This window comes from Crotalus tigris, unplaced genomic scaffold, assembly GCF_016545835.1.
Source record: "Crotalus tigris isolate CLP2741 ecotype Arizona unplaced genomic scaffold, ASM1654583v1 scf7180000017692.518282, whole genome shotgun sequence".
Lineage (NCBI taxonomy): Eukaryota > Metazoa > Chordata > Lepidosauria > Squamata > Viperidae > Crotalus > Crotalus tigris.
Window position 1 is genome coordinate 99,681 of NW_024096571.1, and position 25,561 is coordinate 125,241.

Sequence of the window (25,561 nt, forward strand, 5' to 3'; positions counted from 1 at the left end):
TTCCTACAGACAGCTCCATCCCAACCCAGAATATTAAGCCTTTTCAACAGGACGTCTTCTCTACTGTTTGAATTACGTGTGTGTGAGTGTAAATGCTGTTATAGTATTGAGAGGATATTTGTTGTTATCCTTTCCAATGGTTTATAGTTACATTTCAGAAACATTTTAAATCTGCCACACTACCCTGGAGCAAATCTGCCTTAGAGGCACTGGAAAATTTAATAAAGCAATTTTAACTATGAACTAATGTGCTAATTAAACAAGCTCAGGAGTTCGGTGGCACAAGAAAAGCAGACGACCTTTTTGCTAACTTTCAAATCTGAAACTGGCCTAACCAAAAGAGCTGGGGCCTTAGCATAATGTTCCCACTGCTATTTTTTGAGAAAGCTAGTGGGGAAGCATAATATGTGTAGTTACTTCCAGATACCCTTAAATTACATGCATATGTTAAAAGGCATTACAGGTGGTTGGCCCTACCATTAGTCAATATGAGGTGATAATCTTGGGAAGCAGATGTAGAATGCCATGAAAAACCAGCAAAGGTATTCTATTTTATATTATGGGTGATGGTACAGTCAGCCAAATGTTTATACTGGATTTGGCATTTTTAATATCAAGTTCTTCTCAAAAACCTGGGATAGGCAGATTTGGTGTCAACAGTATTGTAGCAGGATGCAATCTATTCCAAGAAGTTGCTTTTTACATTTGACTGATGGTGATTTTGTCAATACTGATATAGTGTTCAAATGGTGCTCCAGATGATTGGGGATTGTACCCAAGGTGCTTCTTAATATTATCATTGTTTTCTTTTGCCACAGTCTCTACTTCTATCTGCAAGTCTTTGTATTATTCTTTTCCCTTGCCAAGGATGGCGGAGATGCTTTAGAAAATTTGTTAATTATGTGTCAAAATAACTGGACTAGCTTTTATACTAAGCATCTTCTATTTCCCTACAATATATTCAAATTCAAACAATACAGCATCATTTTATTTCAATTTTTTAAAATAACAACTGACTTAGGAACCTTGATGTTGAGAAAGTGCCCTTTATCAGTCAGTCTAAGAAGCTTAATGTTTTTAGCCTTACTGTACTTAGACATCCCAGGACTGAAAGTGAGGACCTTTTGCACTCAAAACAGAATTCTCAGCTACTAAACTACCATTTCTGGGATGGATGGGAGATGCCACTTCAAGCCAATTTGATGCTGTCACAGTTTAAAGAGTTCTTATAAAATATCAATTATCAAGTCAGTGATATTAATGCAAATTAGAATATATGTACATCAGCAAATGATGTCTAATACTGAATCCCTGGGAATCAAATATAAAACCATCTTGATTTATTTTATGTTAGACTCTTGCTTCTTAAGTTATTAACGTATACCATAGTGTCAACAAAGGGGGAGGGAGGCTTTTTTTAAAAAAATCCACATTTGCCTATGATTTCATCTTTAAGCGATATGAATAACATTTAACTTTCTTAACACAGCGGATGCTTTCCAGGTTTCCCCCGACAAGTACGCAATGAATTATTCTTAAAATATATTCACCTGTTTAACTCAGTAGATGGAATAATTTCACGTAGTAACTTCACATACTTCCTAATATAGCCTATATCTTTTAATCCTACTAGTTTCAAGACGTATAAAATTGAAATATCAGTTCTTTTGACCTTCAAGCCAGCGGCGATTATAGAATGAAAAGGTAAACACCAAGTCAATTTGCGCGTGCGGAGAAGTTCCCGGGGATGGTCCAGTCGCTGCTCCTGCTGGGTTCTCGCCCAACCAACGGCACGTGGCTCAGCGGCTAGCAGGGCCAGGCGAGCCCCTGAGATGAGCTGTCCAATGAGGAGACGAGGCTGGAACCGAGCCTTCGAGTGGGCGGGGCCACTGTTTCGGAGGGCACCTACCTTCGGATCATGTGAGCAGAAAGCAAGAGCGCGAGGAGGAGGAGGAGGAGAGGGAAAAGCGGGAGTCTTGTAGCAATTGGCGATGGTAAGGGTTAACGGGCGTGGATGTTGGCGTGGAGGCGCGCGAGCTGGGAGCGAGAGAGAACGAAGGGGAACGGGGACGCGTGTCGCAGGGAGTGCCTGCATTTTTCACGGAGAAGGCTGCAGTGTATTATTACTGTAAAAGGGCCACTTTGGGAAGCTGGTGATTTGGGAAGGCACGCAAGGAATGTACTAACAGCCGCGTGTGAAAGAACTTCTTCCAAGAAATAGTTTTGCTGTTTCTCTGCCCCAGCTAGCTGGGTCGGAGACGGATTCACCACCAAGAGCCGATCTTTTTATCTTGGTTGCCGGGAAGCAAAAGTTCCTGCTCTGTGTTTATTTTAACATCCCCATCCCTCCCCACTCATTACATTGGAAACTGAGTGGGAAATAAATCCTGTGGGTTGTTTACTGCAGATGGCATGTGAAGTTTCCCACCGCTTCTAGTGGAAAATCTGGGCTTCTTGCCGCCAAATGACGGATAGCGCTTTTTTTCCCCAGTCCGATCTCCGCACCCCGAAAGCTTCAGAAACGCGGCCGAGTCCCATCACGCTGACAAACGTAATGGGGCTTCAGGAATCCAGCTAAGCAGGCTAAACTTCTAGAGCGGAGATTTTTACAGGCGCGTGAAGCAACGCGCCTCTGAACGCAAGTAACCCGAGGTTGCCGTCGGAGTCGATCTGCCTGACCTATCGGAAACGCGGAACTCTCTTGATTGATGGCAGACCTGCCCCGTGCTTCGGCTTGCAGGGCGGGACTCTTTGCTCCTTGGGATCTGCGCGAGGGGAAGCGACGCTGTAGTTAGTAGAAGGTGGAACCCGATAGGTGAGCCGAGGAGCGCGTGCAGGCCGGGCAGCCTCGTTCTTGCCATCTGAACTGCTCGCGCCCGGTTACGGAAAAAGCCAAGAGCGTGCGGGTTATGCGAGGCTCGGGATTCCCTTTCCGTGCTTCTCAAGCTCTGACAGCTGAAAGTAGAGCCTTAACCCCTTGTTTACTCTCCCTCCTGAAGTACGCTCCCCTGTGTTCCCCCCGTTTTGTCATTGCCTGTGACCGTCCACTCCTTTGTAGTAGAAAGCACCAGTCCCAATCTGGCTGGGAGTGATCCTCAAATATTAGCGTGAGATTGGCCTTTGATACCTTCGCACCCATTTTAAAACGAACGCACAAATTCTGTAATTGATCCTACTGGCTCACTCTTGAAGGAGTCTCCTGCACATCAAGTTTAGGTTCTGGTTGACAAGTCCCTGTAATTTGCAACAATACAGAAGTCGTTTGATGATGCTTTCCTTGGAGAGACTTTTTCCAATTCCCTAGAACAGTGGTTCTCAACCTGTGGGTCGGGACCCCATTTGGGGTCGAATGACCATTTCACGAGGGTCGCCAAACAATGCAGCCCACCATTTTTTCCCCTTTTCCTTAGCTGTGCTACTCCCTTTTATTCTATTGGCTTTTGAAAGCCAATAGAATAGACTCTCTTGAATAGAGTCAAATTCTATTGGCTTTCAAAAGCCAATAGGAATTGTCCAGGCTGTCTCTGCCGTGCTGAGCCCGCCAAAAGTCCCATTCTGCAAACGGTGCTGCACCAGTTGAATAGTCCTCAACTTATGACCAGTTGAGTAGTCCTCAACTTACGACCGGTTGGGGGTCGCGGCATTAAAAAGGTTGAGAACTACTGCCCTAGAAGCTACAACTACAAACTAGCTACAACTTTAGGATTTTAAGAAGGCCTTCCATCCAAGAACTTACCAGGTCTGATCATGTTTAATTTGTCAGGATGAAGTCAAACCTAGCTGGGCCTTCAGTCTTAAATCTTCTCTTTGCATATTTTTTTTGTCTCTGTTTTATAAGCCTCCAGCAATATTCTCTTCTTTCTGATTGATCCCTGAGATCCATCCAATCTGAATTTGCCTAAACCTAAATAGAGGTAGTCCTCAACTTAAATCATTCATTTAGTGACCGTTCTAAGTTACAACGGCACTGGAAAAAATGACATAACCATTTTTCACACTTATAACTGATACAGCATCCCCATGATTACATGATCAAAAATTGAGGTACTTGGCAACTGGTTCCTATTTATGACGTTTGCGATGTCTCATCACCTTTTGCAACCTTTTGACAAGCAAAGACAATGGGGAAGCCAGATTCACTTAACAACTGTATTACTAGTTTAGCTGCAATGATTCACTTAATTATGGAAAGGTCATAAAATGGCAAAACTCACTTAACAACTGTCTTGCTTAGTTACAGAAATTTTAGGAACAATTGTGGTCATAAGTCAAGGACTACTTGTAGTCCCACCTTCTCCTATCCCCCAAATATTCTGCAAACCATTTCTGCCTTTTTTTTTTTTGCTCAATCTTCTCTCTTTCCTCTACTTGTGACCCTGTGTCCCAGTCTCTTTCTCCCTCCCACCAACATTTCTCTCTAGGAAGAAAAGGAGCAGGTGCAGGGAAACTGGGATCTGTTCCTGTGAGTTACAGCAGGGCTTTTCAACCAGTGGTACGGGTACCACCTGTGGTACATTGGCACCTGGCAGGTGGTATGCGACCATCCTAGAAAAGTAGTTGGGGAGGGAAATGAGCTGAACCGGTGGCAGCACAGCACAAGCCTGAGCGAGAGATGGCTGGATCTGCAGGGCTGTCAGGGCTAAGCAGAAGCGCCAGGATCAGCACTTCGGGGTTGTCAGGGCTCAGTGGAAGCGCCAAGATCAGTGCCAGGCTCCAGCTGGAACTTGGCGCTGATCCTGGTGCTTCTGAGCCCAGAAGAAGCACCGATCTGCTGGACTGTTGCAGGATCTCCAGGGTCTTGTGATTTACATTCAGATGCTTGGCAACTGATTCATATTTATGACGGTCACAGTGTCCCAGGGTCATGTGAAGTGACCAAAACCTGCTGCAATCACCCAGCAGATGGGGGAAATAAAGACCAAACACCCCCCATCCCACCCCCGCTGCCAATCCTCAACAGAAATGCTCACAACAATGAAAACCTCAGACAGGAGGAAGAGCGCCGCTGGGTGGGCAGGCAGGTGTTTTGCTCGGCTGTGGCTTGGGGGGCACTTTTTTCAGTGCCATTTGAACAGTCACTAAGTGAACTACCTGTACTTCATCACTTTTTTCCTTTTTTTTTTTTTTTTGGTCATCAAGTTTTTGACACCTTGCTAGGCGACTGATGGTCCTCGGATATTGCCATATCCTAAAAGTGGTACAATGGGTGAAAAGGTTGAAAATCCCTGAGTTACAGGACTCAGGTCTGAGCCCAGGCAACATCCATATCTTCTCAAAGAGATTGACCTCTTATGGCTCTTACATCTCTCCAGATTCACTGCTCTCAGTTCTTTCCACCCATTTTACTTGGCACCTTCATTTTCTTTAATAACACACTGATGGTCATGCAACTGTTTTGGTCTTTCAGTCTCTTGCTTGTCTTGTTTATTTTAAAACATTTTCTTTCCCCTCTTCAATACTACCAAATTTCCATTTGTTAATGTGTCCATTATTAATGGGATTAATCAAGATTCAGGGGAAATTGGATGGCTTAGCTACATTTGTATATAATATTAAAATCTACATAAATACTAGAATTCAAGTATTTAATTTCTTTGTTCAACAGGCTCAATTTGCCACTGGCAAAACTGATTTTCAACAAAATTAACACAGTATCCAAGATAGAGGAATTGTTCTTATGCCAGATTTTCAGTTAAAGCATTATAAACAAATAATAATAATAATAATAATAGTAGTAAAGTTGGAAGGGACCTTGGAGGTCATCTAGTCCAACCCCCTGCTCGGGCAGGAAACCCTACACCATTTCGGACAAATGGCTGTCCAGTCTCTTCTTAAAAACTTCCAGTGTTGGAGCATTTACTGCTTCTGGAGGCAAGCTGTTCCACTGATTAATTGTTCTCACTGTCAGGAAGTTTCTCCTTAGTTCTAGGTTGCTTCTCTCCTTGATTAGTTTCCACCCGTTGCTTCTTGTCCTGCCTTCAGGTGCTTTGGAAAATAGCTTAATTCCCTCTTCTTTATGGCAGCCCCTGAGATATTGGAATACTGCTATCATGTCCCCCCTTGTCCTTCTCTTCGTTAAACTAGACATACCCAATTCTAGCAACCGTTCCTTATATGTTTTAGCCTCCAGTCCCCTAATCATCTTTGTTGCTCTGTACTCTTTCTAGAGTCTCAACATCTTTTTTACCTTTAATTAGGCTGTGAAACATCCCAATATCCATATTTTTTATGTTTACAGGTCCTCTGTGCAATAGGTAAGATGTCTTTCCTGTTTTAAATAGGTCAAAATTTAAGTGCAAAAAATGAAAATGTTTTATGAACTTGGCCTCCAAGTTCTTTCCACATGTACAAATTTCTTATTTAATTTTTCTTTATACTTGGCTTGCAGTTACATTTGTAAATTGACGGAGTCACTTTAGATATTTCCCATATGGAATAATAAATTGCTCATAGTGTCAATACCTACTGTTTGGTGAACCTCCTGACTTTATGGTTTTTTTCCCCTATATAAATTAAGAGACAATTCAGTCAAAGGTGCTTAAAAACATGTTTTCTTCCATTGCCTCGAAGGGTAGAAGATGCATTACATGAAATGATAGTCAACTGTTGCCTGTTCTGGTATTTTATTATTGAAAATATTTTCCTAGTAATTGAATTATAGTTTAATATGTATGCTTGGACTCTTTATTCCTGAAATTTTAATTACTATTTTATATAATAGCATTACATTCACATTTTGGTGACTGCCTTTAATGGCCTTGTCCAAAGGAGCTTATTGAAATAGAAAGACCGTAGGTAGACATTAGTCTGTTTCTGTGGTGAAGATAGGAAGCATGGAAGCTGAGTCTGTTTCACTTACCTTGATTTTAGATTTCTATTAATATACAAATCTTTTAAATAGATAATAAATAATTTTGCCACATAAAACAGGACAGAATTTGAAGACATTTAAGCAAAATAACATGTTAATTCAGTTATTGTGTTTTATCCATATATTAACTATGGTTGTATTCACAAAAAGCTAAGTCAGTCTTTCTTTCTTTCTTTCTTTCTTTCTTTCTTTCTTTCTTTCTTTCTTTCTTTCTTTCTCTCTCTCTCTCTCTCTCTCTCTCTCTCTCTCTCTTTCTCTCTCTCTCTCTCCCTCCCTCCCTTCTTCCTTCCTATTATTTTTATTTAGTCAATAAACCTTAGTTAAACAAACCACAGCAGTGCAATATGAGAATCCAGTTTTTATCTGCATCCAGTGCGAGTCAGTTCTCACTTGATTCACTGTTTACACTGAGGATGATTTGCTGAGGACAAATCCACTTTGTTATTGATAGAGCCTCTTTTGCAGATGTTGAATGCCTCTGTTGAGACAACAAGTCAAGTTGTTCCCTCATTACTTTATTTTTCAGATATAAATGTGCCATCAAGTATGAAGGAAGGAAACCCCCCCCCACACAGATACTTCTTTGACTTTAAATTGCAAATGAGATTTTTAAGTGGTTCCTGACAACACATACATAGACACACGTGCCTTTCATGCCTTCTAAAAATAATGTCAGCTCTGACAACACAGTGTTTTCAACACCTGCAGAAACTGCTGTTGTTTAAAGATATGAAACAGTGCTGGATCTTCAAAAAATCACTTTCTGAAAGAAAAACTTGGGGGTTAGGAAGGGGAGAAAGAGACATATACTGTAATTAAAAACACTAGTAATGAAAATAAACACTATTAACTAAAAACAAAATGGGAAAAATCTGGTAAAATGTGACCAACTGGTTTTGAATTCTGAACCATGTTTAATTTCTGTTCTAACCTATAAAATGAAGCCCTTTTAAATATTGGCTTATTTGTTAGACTAACAGCCTGTCTTTAGTTTAGTGTGCAAGGTGCCAAATGTAGCACTACCTCCTCTCATTTTTCCCAATACAGCAAACCTGTGAGGTTGATTGGACTGAGACAGAATGACTGGACTGAAGTTATCTAGCTACTACTTCTAGCTACGATGGCTAAATTCCAAGCTTGTAAAGTATTCATATATAGGTTGCTAACAAAGAATAAAGAGAGAACTGGTATAGCTATTTCGAATTCTGTTAACTCTCTTCAGCCAGACTTACTCTTCTGAGATTCGAACCTGGGCTTATCTGCATGTTAGGCAGTTGTTATAACCTCTAAGCCACAGGTTCTCTCCCACTCTGTTAGCTATCAGGACAGAGACAGGGGGAGGAGATTTTTACCTTGAATGTACACCCTGTCAGCCCAAATATGGGAGAAAGAAATCTTTCTTTTTCTTTTGCCTGTATCAGCTCAATCTAGAGCCATCCACAAGCAGCAGTCGCCAACTGCGACATCATTTTACATTTTTAGGTTGCTAACAAAGAATAAAGAGAGAACTGGTATAGCTATTTCGAGTTCCGTTAACTCTCTTCAGCCAGACTTACTCTTCTGAGATTTGAACCTGGGCTTATCTGCATGTTAGGCAGTTGTTATAACCTCTAAGCCACAGGTTCTCTCCCACTCTGTTAGCTATCAGGAGAGAGACAGGGGGAGGAGATTTTTACCTTGAATGTACACCCTGTCAGCCCAAATATGGGAGAAAGAAATCTTCTTTCTTTTTCTTTTTCTTTTGCCTGTATCAGCTCAGTCTAGAGCAGTGGTTCTCAACCTTTCTAATGCCATGACCCCATAATACAGTTCCCCATGTTGTGATGACCCCCAACCACTTATACATCACTGGGTGCCAGAGGTGTGGCCAAAGAAAAGGGGGAAAAAATGGCAGACAGCCTTGTTTGGCGACCCCCGTGAAATGGTCGTTCGACCCCAAATGGGGTCCCGACCCACAGGTTGAGAACCACTGATCTAGAGCCATCCACAAGCAGCAGTCGCCAACTGCGACATCATTTTACATTTTTAGGTTGCTAACAAAGAATAAAGAGAGAACTGGTATAGCTATTTCGAGTTCCGTTAACTCTCTTCAGCCAGACTTACTCTTCTGAGATTCGAACCTGGGCTTATCTGCATGTTAGGCAGTTGTTATAACATCTAAGCCACAGGTTCTCTCTCTATATATATTTAAAATAAGGTGAGCACCAGGGTGATAAAACTATAAAAGTTTAATTTAATTTAAAAATGCCAAGCTTTCGCTGTCACCAGCCGGCATCCTCAGGGCTTAAAACGCCAGGGAGTGAGAGAGTCTCTTATAAGCAAGCCAAAGTCTGCGCCCGGCTCCTCGATCTCGTCATCGGACCTAATTGGTTGGATTGTGCTCCGGTGACTCGTTTCTTCCTGCACCCCTTTTTTTCGCGTGTGTCCTCATTTGCCTTCTTTTCTTTGAGCTCTAAAGTAGGTGGAGCAACCCCCTTGTCTCTCTGATTGTCTCTGTTCTCTCCCTCGGGTTTATCTAGTGGTTTGCATTTCTCCTCTCCTTCTCCCAATCCACATTTGCACGACTATTCTCTCTCTGAATGTTTTCCCTTTCATCCCTAGTACCTCCCCCTTGTGCCCAACTGCTGTCAAGATGGTCACATGTACCACTCTGGGTTAACTGGGGTGTGGTAGTAAGCTGGGATGATTCAATAAGTTGTTTGTCTATGCAGCCAGTCCCGTAGATGCAGCTAAACCCAGTTAATGTGCTCCCCCCTTTCTTTCGTCTCCTGCGTTCTTTTTCCCCACGTTATAAACAAAGGTCTCGGTCTGGGGGGAGGTGGGGTTACGATCCTTCCGAACGTCACAGCATTCCTCTTCCATCCCCCTCCTCGCTCCGTTGCCTCTCATTCTTGCGTGTCTGTGACAAGGATCTTTGGAGTCGATGGGTGCTGTTGATGTGAGGCGCGGTAGGCTGATCCCGCAAGCTCCGCCCTCTCGTGCATTCCTCCATCTGGGTTCGCTCTTCTCTCCGCTCTCCAGGGTGTCCATCGACTCGCAGTCGCTCCTAGAGCTATCCCACACCCCATGCATCTCCAACTCGGTCGGCATTACAGAACGGGGGGGGGGTCGTCCCATCTTCTTCGGATCGATCATCCTATGCCTCTCGAGCCGTAGATGCGGTGTTGGTTTTAACAATCCCCTCCATCTCCGTCTATATTGCCTTCTGCCGTATCAGTTGGAAAGTCCCTGGTGTTCATAGTATGGGGATTCTGGGTTTTAGTTGTTATTGCCCTCCTGGTCTTTTGGGAGCGTGTCAACATTGTGGGGGTGGTGGGGGTTCTCAGACGTTGTTCTTCATCCTCTGGGTTGTCCACGACTAGTCGGGGGGTTGGCATGTTCCCTTTGGTTTTTCCACTAGGTCTGCTGTCGGGCTGTCGGTAATGGGATGGGTAACTGGCCGCACTCCATGATCTTAATGCCAAGTATGCAGAGCAGAGGTCAATGTGTCGATTAATGGAGTTACTATTGGAAAGCCATGGCTCTTTAAGAAGGCACCCTCCCTTTGTACTGTCACTTGCCAAGACGCATACCTCATTAAAATTAAAGCGGTGGCCCAATTCCGCCATGTGAACCCATATCTGGGAGTGCTGCTCGCCCCTTTTCACTGCTAGTCTGTGCTCATGGACCCTAGTCTTCATTCGTTTTGAAGTCTCCCCAACATAGTTGCATGGGCAGTCCATACAATCGATCCTATATATGGCTGCCGATCTTTCCATGCTGGGGAACGGGTCCTTGGGGCGCATGATGGCGGCCCATAGCGTTTGGTTGGGTCTATGTGCTACCTTTATGTTATACGGCGCCAAAATTCTCGCAGTAGACTCTGAGACATTGCAGATATAGGGAAGGGTGACACGTGTTGTCTGTGGCACTAGTTCACGGGGTGGTGGGTTGCTCCGAGATTCCGATGGTATACTAAACCGATTAATGAATCTTACCGGGTACCCATTGTGCCTACATACTTGGAAAAGGTGGTTTCTTTCCTCTTTCTTTGCTTTGGCAGTACTGCAATGTGACTCTACTCGTTTGAATAGAGTTCTGACGCAACTGACCTTATGGGCTGTCGGATGGTTACTCTCAAAATGGAGAATCCTGTCCGTACAAGTTGCTTTTCGGTATACCTTGGTAGTCAAAGATCCATCCAGTTGGCGTTGGACCAATACATCTAAGAATGCCAATACGCCCTGATTTTCCTCCTCCATGGTGAACCGGATGTCTGGGTATACCGAATTCAAAATACCCATAAAGTCAGTCTTGTGCTGCTTCTTGATGACTACAAACGTGTCGTCCACATAGCGGGCCCAAAATTTTGGCTGGTACTGGGCCATCGCTATGTGTTCCAAACGTTGGAGCACCACCTCTGCTATTACACTGGATATCGGAGACCCCATTGGTGTTCCCTTAATTTGTTCAAATATAGTGCCCTGAAAGGTGAAGTAGGTCTTTAAGCAGACTCCCACCAGTTTAATAAGATCCCCCGTCTGGAGGGAGTTCTGATGTTGTTCTTGGTCTCCTTGATTCAACCGGTCTTTAAGAACTGTAACCGCAAGGTCCTGCGGGATGGAAGTGAACAGGGAGACCATATCAAAGGAGACCATGAGTTCGTCTTCCTCCACCCTGAGGGCTCTAATTCTATTCAGAAATTCGTCTGCCGATCTCACAGTGGTGTTATTATTACTGGCCAAGTGGCAGATACGTACGCTCAGCCACTTGGCCAATTCCGAGGTAAGGGTGCCCCTGAATGGGACAATAGGGCAGAGGGGGACGCTGGGTTTGTGTATCTTGGGCAGCCCATAGAACCTGGCAAGAGCCGAGTCGCCAGGGTGTACCCTTCTCAGCACATCCTCCCCCATCCTCCTATTCCGTTTTAAGTCATCAAGAAGCTTGTTGATACGGTTTCTAAGAGTAGTGGTGGGATCTTTATTCACTACTCTATATGCAGTACTGTTATTGAGCAATTCAAGTGCCTTGTTTATATATACCTCCTTATCCATGACAACAGTTGCCCTCCCCTTATCCGCTGGGAGTATGACAATGGTGTCATCTTTTTTAAGTTGGCTCAGGGCTTCCCTTTCACTCCCAGATAGTGTTTGGTAGCGTCTGTGGTTCAACATAAGGCCTGTGACTTGTTGTCTGATAGAACTCCTGACCTCTTCCCCTGCTCCGATATGGTATAAGGCAGGCTTTAATGCTGCTATGAAGTCAAGGGTGTCTGCATCTGCAAGATTATGGCCCACATCCCGTTGTAATAGGGAAAGTTGTGACTGGGTTAATGTTTTAGTAGACAAATTGCATACCACTCTTCTTGATGAGGTGCTGTTGTGGGAGTTATGTAGCAGGTTCATTCTCCTTAGGAATGTCTCCGTCATATAACGAGTTGTTTGTTCCGTAGCTTGTTGAATGTGCCGGTCCAGCATCCAAAAATGCTGGTTTGTCAACTCTAAACTGCAATAGTTCCGATGGTCTTGGATCCATGCTTTTAAGTTCCTTATACGTCTATGTTGGTTGTTGATCAAGGCGTGCAAAGTGCGCCGCTGGAATTGGCGGACTGCTTGTCGGCATTCCAAGGAATCAACTGTCGGTCTCCTCCTCAGCGATTTTGGGGCCAGGTTCTCCTTAATACAGCCGTGCAGAAATGCTAGCTTACAGTAGTTAGATGAAACGCGCTGTGCAAACTTCTCCCACTTCCTGGCTCTGAGCAGAACTGCTCTATCATATCCATGAGAGCAGAGAGAAGAGCGAACCCGGATGGAGGAATGCGCGAGAGGGCGGAGCTTGCGGGATCAGCCTACCGCGCCTCACATCAACAGCACCCATCGACTCCAAAGATCCTTGTCACAGGCACGCAAGAATGAGAGGCAACGGAGCGAGGAGGGGGATGGAAGAGGAATGCTGTGATGTTCGGAAGGATCGTAACCCCACCTCCCCCCAGACTGAGACCTTTGTTTATAACGCGGGGAAAAAGAGCGCAGGAGACGAAAGAAAGGGGGGAGCACGTTAACTGGGTTTAGCCGCATCTACGGGACTGGCTGCATAGACAAACAACTTATTGAATCATCCCAGCTTACTACCACACCCCAGTTAACCCAGAGTGGTACATGTGACCATCTTGACAGCAGTTGGGCACAAGGGGGAGGTACTAGGGATGAAAGGGAAAACATTCAGAGAGAGAATAGTCGTGCAAATGTGGATTGGGAGAAGGAGAAGGAGAAATGCAAACCACTAGATAAACCCGAGGGAGAGAACAGAGACAATCAGAGAGACAAGGGGGTTGCTCCACCTACTTTAGAGCTCAAAGAAAAGAAGGCAAATGAGGACACACGCGAAAAAAAGGGGTGCAGGAAGAAACGAGTCACCGGAGCACAATCCAACCAATTAGGTCCGATGATGAGATCGAGGAGCCGGGCGCAGACTTTGGCTTGCTTATAAGAGACTCTCTCACTCCCTGGCGTTTTAAGCCCTGAGGATGCCGGCAGGTGACGGCGAAAGCTTGGCATTTTTAAATTAAATTAAACTTTTATAGTTTTATCACCCTGGTGCTCACCTTATTTTAAATATGAATATTCCCAGGGTTCATATTTTTTTAGTGTTATTAACCATATATATATATATATATATGATGTCGGCAGAAGCCAGCGAAAGCTTGGCGTTTTTTAATTGAACTTTTTATAGTTTTAACTTCCCTGGTGCTCACTTTTATTTCAAATTATATTGCGTAACTCAATGAAGCTATAAGCTATGCCGTGCAGGGCCACCCAAGACGGACAGGTTATAGCAGAGAGTTCTGACAAAATGTGATCCACTGGAGAAGGAAATGGCAAACCACTTCAGTATCTTTGCCATGAACACCCCATGGACAGTACTAAAAGGCAAAAAGATATGACGCTGGAAGATGAGCCCCTCAGGTCGGAAGGTGTTCAATATGCTACTGGGGAAGAGCAGAGGGCTAGTACTAGTAGCGCCAGAAAGAATGAAGCGACTGGGCCAAAGCCGAAAGGACGCTCAGCTGTGGATATATCTGGTGGTGAAAGGAAAGTCCGATGCTGTAAAGATTTTTTCTCCATAGGAACCTGGAATGTAAGATCCATGAATCAAGGCAAGCTAGACGTAGTCAAAAAAGAGATGACAAGACTGAACATCGACATCTTAGGAATCAGCAAACTAAAATGGACAGGAATGGGTGAATTTAACTCAGATGACCATCAGGTATACTACTGTGGGCAAGAATTCCTCAGAAGAAATGGAGTAGCCTTCATAGTCAATAAAAGAATAGGAAAAGCAATACTGGGATACAATCCCCAAAATGACAGAATGATCTCAATTCGAATCCAAGGCAAACCATTCAATATCACAATAGTCCAAATCTATGCCCCAACCGCTGGTGCTGAAGAGGATGAAATTGACCGGTTCTATGAAGCCCTACAGCACCTTATAGAATTAACACCAAAAAATGATGTCCTTATCATCATGGGGGATTGGAATGCTAAGGTAGGAAGCCAAAAGATAACCGGAATAACAGGCAAGTTTGGCCTTGGAGTACAAAATGAAGCAGGGCACAGGCTAATAGAATTTTGTCAAGAGAATACGATGGTCATAACAAACACTCTTTTCCAACAACCCAAGAGACGGCTCTACACATGGACATCACCAGACGGTCAATACAGAAATCAGATTGACTATGTGCTCTGCAGCCAAAGATGGAGAAGCTCTATACAGTCAGTAAAAACAAGACCAGGAGCTGACTGTGGCTCAGATCATGAGCTTCTCGTTGCAAAATTTAGGCTTAAATTGAAAAAAGTAGGGAAAAGCACTAGGCCACTCAGGTATGAACTAAATCATATTCCTGATGAATATACAGTAGAGGTGACAAATAGATTTAAGGAATTAGATCTGATAGACAGAGTGCCTGAAGAACTATGGATGGAAGTTCGCAACATTGTACAAGAGGTAGCAACTAAAACCATCCCAAAGAAAAAGAAATGCAAGAAAGCAAAATGGCTGTCTGAGGAAGCTTTGCAAATAGCTGAGGAAAGAAGGGAAGCGAAAGGCAAAGGAGAAAGAGAAAGATACACCCAATTGAATGCAGAATTCCAGAGAGTAGCTAGAAGAGATAAGAATGCCTTCTTAAATGAACAGTGCAAAGAAATAGAAGAAAACAACAGAATAGGGAGGACCAGAGATCTCTTCAAGAAAATTGGAGATATGAAGGGAACGTTTCATGCAAAGATGGGCATGATAAAGGACCAAAATGGCAGAGACCTAACAGAGGCAGAAGAGATTAAGAAGAGATGGCAAAACTACACAGAAGAACTATACAAGAATGAGCTTAACATCCCAGATAACCACAATGAGATGGTCACTGACCTCGAACCAGACATCCTAGAATGTGAAGTGAAATGGGCCTTAGAAAATCTGAGCAACAACAAAGCTAGTGGAGGTGACAGTATTCCAGCTGAGCTATTCAAAATCTTAAAAGACGATGCAGTAAAAGTGCTACACTCAATTTGCCAGCAAATTTGGAAAAACTCAATAGTGGCCACAGGATTGGAAAAGGTCAGTTTACATTCCAATTCCAAAGAAAGGCAATGCCAAAGAATGTTTAAACTATCGCACCATTGCACTCATTGCACTCAGACTCCAGCAGTATGTGGATCGAGAACTACCAGAAGTACAGGCAGGATTTCGAAGAGGCAGAGGAACTAGAGATCAAATTGCCAACATACGCTGGATCATGGAGAAAGCTAGGGAGTTCCAGAAAAACATCTACTTCTGCTTCATTGACTATGCAAAAGCCTTTGATTGTGTGGATCACAACAAATTGTGACAAGTTCTTAAAGAGATGGGGTACCAGACCATCTCATTTGTCTCTTGAGAAACCTATATGCGGGTCAAGAAACAACAGTGAGAACCGAACACGGAACCACTGATTGGTTCAAAATTGGAAAAGGAGTCCGGCAAGGCTGTATACTGTCGCCCTGCCTATTTAACTTATATGCAGAGCACATCATGAGAAAGGCAGGGCTAGATGAATCAAAAGTTGGAATTAAGATTGTCGGGAGAAATATCAACAACCTAAAATATGCAGATGATACCACTCTAATGGCAGAAAGTGAAGAGGAACTAAAGAGCCTCTTGATGCGGGTGAAGAAGGAGAGTGCAAAAGTTGGCTTGAAACTCAACATTAAGAAAACCAAAATCATGGCATCCGGCCCTCTCAATTCCTGGCAAATAGATGGGGAAGAAATGGAGGTAGTGACAGATTTTATTTTTCTGGGCTCCAAGATCACCTCAGATGGGGACTGCAGCCAAGAAATTAAAAGACGCTTGCTCCTGGGGAGGAAAGCTATGGCAAATCTAGACAGCATACTAAAAAGCAGAGACATCACCCTGCCAACAAAAGTGCGTATAGTCCAGGCCATGGTTTTCCCAGTTGCAATGTATGGCTGTGAAAGTTGGACCATAAGAAAGGCTGAGCGCCAAAGAATTGAGGCCTTTGAACTATGGTGCTGGAGAAGACTCCTGCGAGTCCCTTGGACTGCAAGGCGTTCAAACCGGTCAGTCCTAGAAGAGATCAACCCCGACTGCTCTTTAGAAGGCCAGATCCTGAAGTTGAAACTCAAGTACTTTGGCCACCTAATGAGAAGGAAGGATTCACTGGAGAAGAGCCTAATGCTGGGAAAGATTGAGGGCAATAGAAGAAGGGGACGACAGAGAATGAGATGGCTGGATGGAGTCACTGAAGCAGTAGGTGTGAATTTAAATGGACTCCAAAAGATGGTAGAGGACAGGAAGTCCTGGAGGAACGTTGTCCATGGGGTCGTGATGGGTCGGACACGACTTCGCAATTAACAACAAAATATATATATACAGGAACAGCAGGTAGAGCAGCGGATCAGGAAGGAAAAGACATTGAGGAAGAGAACATCAATAGGAATGGTTGATGAAAGGCAGGAGCAATATGTTAATCAACAGGTGGGAGGGTTGAAGGAAGGGGGGGAAGGATGACAGGAATGGACAACAAAGGGTGTATGAATCAGCAGGCTAGGGAGTTGGAGGAGGGAGATGAGATAGGAACTGGCAATGGAATGCAAAAACGGCAGGCGGACCAGCAGCCCAACAGGACTCGTGTATTGCCGAATCGGAGGAGGCACCTTGCATTGGGTAGAGAGGAGGGATTGAGGAGTGTGTTAATGATAACAGCGCAGGGAGGGGGAGACAGCACAAGGATGACAGAGCAGAAAAATACAATGTTAGAGTGCAAAAAAGAGAGGGCGGAACAGTTAAGGCAGTCACAGGCAATCAGGAAGAGTGGCCCTGTCACAAGGGTAATTGGATCAGCAAGGGGATAAAAAGAACTTCCCACCCCCTAATATATATGTTTTCTGAGGTTTTCGCGGGTGTTTGTATGTAGGTCTTTGGTTATTCGGGTTTTCTCCCATGTAAAATTGAAAGTGTCTTGGCGACGTTTCGACGAAGTCTCATTCGTCATCTTCAGGCTGGTGCTTTCGGCTTTGTGCTTCTAGGAGCAATGTGTGATTGTAGCTGTTTCCTCCTTTTAACTGCCAGTGGGGGTATGAACTGATTGGATGAGAGCTTGGCTGTGTTCTGATTGGATGGAGGTATGTTCTGATTGGTTAGGAGCTTGGCTGTGCTCTGATTGGCTGGGGGGTTGGCTATGCCCTGATTGGATGGGCACAGCCAACCCCCAAGCCAATCCCTAAAATTACACACTGGAATTGAAAATCAAAATGTTAATAAGATATGTTTGCCCCCTTGAGTTATTATATTTTTATTCCACCTTTCTTTATATATAATAGTAATAACAGTAATAATACTAAGAAGAATGTGCAATAAAATTCAGAGCAAAAAGAAAATGCCAATGTATCACTGGCCAAATAATTAAAAGATAAGCATAGATTTTGTGTCAAATCAATGGCTTTATTAACATAACAATATAAGATATCAGTTTGTTACTAACTAGAAAGTCATTGGATATTTGGATACTAATGCAGTATGCTTCAGGGATATTTTTTTGAATTGGAATGTGTATTCCTACAAAATTAATTTCCAAAAATCTATATTTTGATTTTGTTTCAGCTAGATGTGGATACCTTTAGACAAGCTTGTGGTTGTTTTCTTGCAGGTGGATCTATAGATTTCCCAAGGCCTTCATTACCATCTGATTTGATTACACAGTGTGCAAGTCAACTTTTTATGACGGAATAGACCAACCCATGGTCTCAGTAAGTCATAGCAAACTGCTATCTGTTTCTTGTCCATTGCTTGCCCCAGCTTTTGATCAGCAAGATATCATATTAGATGTTCTCAAGCCTGACATGCCACCATTAAATTTACTACAGGACTGCAGCAATGAACAAGTGTCTGTTCCAGCTGTTACCTCAAATACAGTTTCTACATCAGATATGGGTGTCTCGTTGTCAGTGGTAAAGAAGGAAGTGGAGAAACCACAGAATACCATCTATGAGGCTTACCTCAAACTGCCAGATTTTTGTTCTGAAGTCTCTAGAGATTTCATCCCTACGCTGGAAGAGATTGAGGAGTTCCTCAATGAGAAGAAAGCACTTGTCAAGGATGAGCTGAATGACAAACAACCAGGGGGACAACTTGAGATAAAATCTGAAATCAACTTAAGCAGTGCAGGAGAACAGTCTGCTACTGGGACTGAGCTAGATGAAGGCGTTTCTAGTTCTGTTCAGGCTGGAGTAGTATCTGGAGATATAAACATGCCTGGAACTGTGGGGACAATCCCTGTTCTCCTTCAGATTCAGCCTGTCCAAGCAGAAGATAGCTCTTCCATCCAGAATTCTGTGGGTGATACCCAGGTGGCCCACCTGATCATCAGAATGCAAGGCCAAAACTTGACTGTTTATCCTCAGGTCACTCCAAGTCCTACGAAAGGCACAGACCAGAAGTATGTACGAATAGCTCCTTTGCCTATGGCATTGAGGCCAGAAGTTCTTGGAAGTCCAAAGAGTATAGAGACCAAGGTCCCCAAAGTTTCTCCTTCTGTTATTCGACTCCACAAGTGTACACATCCTGGCTGCACCAAGATGTATACCAAGAGTTCCCATCTTAAGGCACACTTCCGACGTCATACTGGAGAAAAACCTTATACTTGTACTTGGCCTGACTGTGGTTGGAGGTAAGTGGGTGACAGTGAAAACCATTTTCTTAACTAAGCTCTCCAGCTACATCTTTCACAGCTTTTGTAACTATAGGCTTACTGCTAAAGCCAATTTTTAGTATAGTTCACTGTTCAATGAAGCATTTCAAATAAGTGTAATAGTCTTAGAATTCTGTCATTTCTATTACTGTTTCTCTGAACCCACACTGTAATTCCACATATATTTTTACAAAAGACATTCCAAATAGGTTCAGTAAGCCTTGTAAGACTGTTTAGGATTGTAGTCTAAATACAGATCATACTTTGTTTGAAAAATAATTTGAAATGTATTTACCTGATCTGAAAAACAAACACATACCGGTAATCTCAACACAATTGACAGAAACAACTATATAAGCATTTATTAATACTTAGATAATTGGTCAACAGTATCTTATTATATAATTATGTGAAGCAATGTTTAAATAGTGAATATTTAAACAATAGTGTGTGACTATGCTGATGTATATTTAATATAGAGTTGAAAAAGATACAGAAAATGGCAACTGAAATATTCAAATTGCCCACAAGGGAAGATTACAACAATGTGGACTGTTTAGTTACAAAAAAAAAGCATACATATTTGTCCTTTTCTTTTGGGATATATCTTCCAAAACTCTTTGGTAAAAAATGAGGATAGATAAAGGGAAGTACTTCTTCACACAGCACCATAAATAAACTATGAAGTTCATTACCACAGGATTCCCTGAAGTCCGTCAACTTCCACAGGTTTAAAAGAGAATTAAATTTTGGGAGGGTAAAACTATCAAAGGCTACTGCTAGTCCAGGATTAAAGCAATCTGCAGTCTCTTGCTGACAAACATGAACAGAGTAACTTGCTGTTAGGCTTCCCATGTGCAATCTCTTAGGAACAGAATGTTGAGCTAGAAGGTTAAATAGGCATGGCATTTCTTATGTCCTTTCTTGATGAGAGATTGATTCACATACAATAGTTCCTCTGTCTTTTTCTGTTCCCTACTCACAAGGTTTTGATTCGTTTTACAGCTGCCAGCTTACAATAATTTAGCTTCGTGTAAAATAACTTCTTTCCTTCTTAGCAGGACTGTGAAAAGCTTCAGCTGCTGAATTTTTGCTTGGTGTTCTACAGTTTGGGAAAGCCTTAAGGTTAACCTCCTATCCCTTGGGATTGTGTTTAATGTACATTTTCAAAGGCAGTGTGAATTAGTTCCCCATAGTATTCTCCTTTCCTCCAGAATCCTTCCTAGTCTGCAGGCCATTGGCCTTCATGACCTCATCTTCATGTTAGCTTATTCACCCCTCCTCTCTCTCTCTCTCTCTCCCCCCCCCCTGCTTCTTGTAAACTGGCTGGATGAAGAGTTCTGGAACTCTTGAAAGCTCTCTACAGTTTTGCACATATTTTGTTCTGATAAAGAATTATCCAGTCATGGACTGTGTTAGACTGTCATTTTATTTATGCAATTATGCTGATCTTTTCAGTTCTAGCTATATCCTACAGGAGTAAGGTTGCAAAGTTTTGGAAAATTACATTTATGTGCATATATCTCTTCTTCAAGAGAATACTTTGCACAATTTTAAGCTTCCAGTTGTCTGTTTGTCATTGCATCAGTGGAAACTTTCCAAATGTGGAGAAAGGCTGCTGTTAACAGATGTGTAATTGTATTTACGGGGAGCTTTGCAGTAATTGACAGAGCTGTGTTGTTTATCCCAATGACAGTTCTGTGATAAGAACAGGGTTACCATATTTGGGATGCAAGACACCAGATAACTTCTGAAGGGGAACAGAGAGTTTGATTTCTGAATCTTTTTACTGCCATCAAGTGGTCATCCAAATTTTTATAGTTCAGAATAAGGGAAACAAAATTAAACAATATGAAATAAATATATAATTTATTTGCAGAGAGGAGAAACTCTCTCTCTCTCACACACACACACACATACACACACACACACGGGGGGGGGGGAGAGAACTGTATGGATTCTCCCTCTGAAAACAAATTAGTCAAAAACATCTCTCAGACAGCCTTGAATCTCTAACTACCTAGACCAGACTGAACAATTTATGGTATGATTTGAATTATGATTGCAGGCAACCCTGCTTGGCATGGCCAAGGATAACAGCAACATCTGGGGGACCACAGGTTCTGTTCTTCTGGTATAAAATAGTGTGGAGGTTATATCTTTGCAAATTTGAGAGAAAGGAGACCCTTGTGAGAGAAAGGCAAATTGAATGCACTGACTATAGTCCACTGGTAGAATGCATGTGTAGGATTCAGAGGTTCTGTCCGTGGCATGTCCTGTTAAACTTGAAATTAAGTTTACAAATGTTTTGATTGTTTTTTTTAATTAATCATAACATTTTCATTAAAAATCAAACTATTTTGGCTTCTGCAGTGTTTATAGTAAGGTTCTAGAAGCTAGTGATTGAATATTATAGGAGAGATTCTACAGATTAAAGTAGACAGTCCTGGGCTAGTTGGAGAAATAATTTCACCTAATACAAGGGTTCCTGATAAAACATAAAGCTGAAGATCTGAAGCCACCAAGTTTGGGAAATAGCATTCAAAAAGATCAGCAAGACCAGCCCGGGATTTGAGGTAAAAGAGAGAATCCCATTCACTCAACGGAGAAAAGGTGATTGAAATAAGATTTAGTATTATAGAAATAAGACTGAATCTTGTTTCAGCACTAATAATTAAATATCATACCTCAAGAAGAGTTTTAAAGCTTAGGATACTCAGGACAATCTGTGGAACATGTTAAATTCTGTCATTTGTACATCACCTCTACATTCTATGTTCTGTTATCTACTAAATCAGATATTAACACCTCTGCCCAGAGTATGAATGATTCTAGGAAATGGAAAGGGAAAGCAATGAAAAGGTCTTCAACGTTTTTTGTAGATAACAGATCATATTGCATCATAAAAATATTTCAACAAATCACAAGAAAAAACAAAAATACACCAAAAGAAATTAACACAATGATTCACAAGAGAATTTTTTATATATTTAAAGGGGGGGCATGAATGCTAGAGCACAATATTACCTACAGAAAAGTTCTGTCCTTGATATCTCCAGTTAAGTCATGGAAAGACTCCGACGAGAATCCTACAAAATGGCTGCAATAATAAGAATTCTTTATATTAAGAATACCATTGTAGTATAAAGGTGGGGAAGTTAATAGTATTCTTTTTTATTTGAAAGTTCAGGGGAAGTTCTAGTGTGATAAATCCTTATATACTGGTATAGTTAGCTGTGATTCACATGATATTGCCAAAAAACCCTAAAGAACTGAGCTGCACCTGTTCCACTTTATACATTAAGAACTTAAATTCTTTCATAGAGCAGATTGTCCATTCAGAACTAGCTAATTCATTTGTAAAGCTATTAAGAGGATAGGAATTTTTAAAACTAAACTGGCTAAACTGGTGGCATCCCAAATGGTGAAATTACTGTTGACTAAAGGAACAAATTCTATCCATCAGATGTGGTGAAAGAAATTAATGGTCTTGTGAGCAGCTACCTTTAGAGAAACTTGTGAATTATTTCAGTTGTGATATATCCACAATTGATCCACCTGAAGAGTAGTCTATCAATTCTTATTTTGTGGACAAACTTGGAAAATGAGGGCTTCTTCAGTAGGAAATGTACCTTTCCCCAATCCATAATGTCTACACAACTGCAAGTTTTAAGTACATGCTACAACAAATAGGGAACTCCTCCTTGCCACTTTGGCTCACTCTCATTTGCCATACTCTACAATTCTTAGCCTACAAACTATTAAGAATTATGCTAAAAGATTTTTGGCTGATCTGTTTGCTTCCATTCTTTCAACTACATAACTTTGGATGCATTCCCATTTTATTGCAATAATGTACTTATTTTTCTCCCCTCAGAACTCTGGTAAATGTATTAAGAAATGGATCTTTGCTAACTCCTCTGATATGTTGACAATGAGTGGCTTTTAAATGAAAATGCAAGTGGGAGGAATTATGACTAGAACATATTTCAGATTCTACATTACCTTATGTAAGCTTCTATCATGTTTTGGTAACCAGGAATGCACTCCCTTAGTTTGAAACTATGCTGCTTCATGGAGGTGGGTATTCTAGAGATTTTGATTCCCTTCTGGCCAGTTGATTCTGGATTAGGAGAATCAAAGTCTGATCCATTTAGGCAAAAAATAAGTTGAGAAAAAATGGTAGTATTTTAAAGAAATATTATCATCTATCATTGGATATAAGCCAAAAGATGGTGTTATCTTTCTCCCTATTTCTGACTTGCCACGATGCCCAGATTGGTCACTGTGGGAAATTTGGATTTTAGATTTATCTTTGATCCAGAGCTGTCTTGTGCTTCTTCTAGTAAGAATCACTAAAACTAATAAACTAGATGATGACAAAATCTATTATATCACAGTGAATTTCTCGGTTTTATCCTGCTGGCTCTATACAATGGCAGAGTGGGATTTTGATAGAGCTTGAAAAGAACAAGCCACCCAGTCTGAGTTGCCCTTTTTATTTCTGTGAGACCTTCAGAATGACAAAGGAGACAGAGTAAGTGAACCAAGAATACCCACCCATACATATATAACTCATACATATAAATAGGTAGAACAAATTGATGCAAACATTAGTTATCTAATAATTGTGTTCATAAGTTTGCTTCTTATTTATGCTGGCTCTGTTTTAAAATGTTTATTGCAGAAGGATAAAAAGAATTGATCTTAGATTGATTCTAATCCAAGGGCCTGATGCAGCATTAAACACATCCTACAACTTGGTTTTTAGTTTGTTCAATAAACCACAATTGGGAGCATTCGCATAACATGGTAATACAATATGTGAACCAGGTCAGGAAAATGATGAGTGGTATAAAACTATTTTAGAGAAATTATGTTTATCCAGCATCAGATCTTTGGTCTTTGTAGCGTGCAGTACTGAAGTGTAGAAAGAACTTTCTTTTTCTCCTTTTAACTTGGGCTATCAGATAGTATTTGAACAGTTTTACTTGTATATATGGTTAAAGCTTGAACTATATTTCATTGTTCTTCAATTCTTTTAATTTGATGATTGATGCTACTTTGTAGTGATAACCTATTGTATGGCCAACTGTAACTTTTCTTATTGTAAACTGCCTTGGGAAGGCCATAGTTATGCAAAAGAGTTAATAATGAAATAAATGAATGAATAAAACTGAAGCAAATAACTTGCACGCTTCAACATATACATACATACATACTGGAGGACTGTAGCTAATCAAGGCTCTCTTTTTAAATATTCAGTCAAATAAAGACTTTTGGCATTATGATATCCATGTGCATTATAGGTATGCATGCCTGCTCCTAATTTATTTAAATTTATATATTGCTATTTATTTTATTTATGACTTGTTATATACTATTGCTCATTTATGCAAATGCTGGCCTTCAGAGCATTGCTTACTTATATGTATAAACAAACAATCTGTTTAAAAGATCCAAAATATCACTGGAGCTATTGGCTAGGAAAAGCTAGCCTAAACATTTTCAGAGAGTGCCTACAACAAGCCAACTTTGGAGCTGATTTTGTTAGAAATGACATCATTGTTCAGAAGCGGTGTCATTATGATGGTGATGGCCTTAATCATAAGGACTGCGTAGCCATCTGAACGTGCCCTTAGTAAAGAGCTATTGCTCATAGCCTGGAATTGGTTTTCATCAGGCTATAGTTCCTGAGTGAATGGATAAAATAAGTTAACATTATTCCATTGAATTGGGAATCCTATTATGTCAAGAGCCACATTCCTGGGAAGGTCATTTGCTGAAGGTGCTGTATGAGTTATCATGGATAGGTCAGTGATAGGCATAGCCAGAATCTACAGCAGTAGGGTTACCTCTTACCCCTTCAGAAAGTTTACTTTTGCCTCCCTGTCTTTGTCTCTTTTTTTTGAAGTCTCTTCCCCTCACCACCACCCTAAAAATTCTTTGTCATGTAGGCAGCCAAAGAGAGAGACAGATTGCTCAAATCAGAGAACTGAACAGATTGCTTGGAAAGAGTTTTGAAATTAGGTTGATGGCTGCATGTTACCCAATACTTGCCTTACATCTTTACATTTGAACAATGATTCCTTTCCAATTACAAGGAAAATCAATCTGCTAGGGAGTAGTTTGTGTTCTGAGCTCAGTTTGAGATCATGTCTAGCCTGTTTCTGAAATGTTACATAAGAATAGACAAGCAGTGTTTCCTTCTGTATCTCTCTTTACATTATAAATAGAGAACTGGTATTGTGCAAAGATACAATGGCTTTATTAAGATTTGTTAAGGCCTTTGACTTTGTATGTTGCAAGATTTCGTAGGAAGATCGGATGTGCAAATCTGCGTATGAAAATAAAACCAAAGAAACTATAAGAGCAATAGAGAAGACCAGACATGCACAAAGATAAAGTAACATAAGCCTTTATTGTTGTGAACTGGAGAAGTGTCATGTCTCCTCTCTTATTGAGTC

At 41.6% G+C, this 25,561-nt stretch overlaps 1 protein-coding gene across 5 annotated transcripts in view; it reads left to right on the forward strand.

The window, feature by feature from the left end:
- The first annotated feature begins 1,559 nt into the window (after positions 1–1,559).
- The window catches only part of LOC120305845 (Krueppel-like factor 15), a 28,672-nt gene continuing 4,670 nt past the window's right edge, over positions 1,560–25,561 (forward strand). The window contains exons 1-3 of one of the 5 annotated variants that reach the window (XM_039338147.1): positions 1,560–1,994; positions 18,054–18,153; positions 18,271–19,073. In XM_039338147.1, the coding sequence (XP_039194081.1) occupies positions 18,145–18,153; positions 18,271–19,073 (812 nt within the window). In that variant the 5' untranslated portion in view covers positions 1,560–1,994; positions 18,054–18,144. Of the gene's footprint in view, positions 1,995–2,021; positions 2,816–18,053; positions 19,074–25,561 lie in introns of those variants that run through there. The other 4 variants (XM_039338148.1, XR_005556108.1, XM_039338149.1 and 1 more) reach the window with 4 other exon arrangements.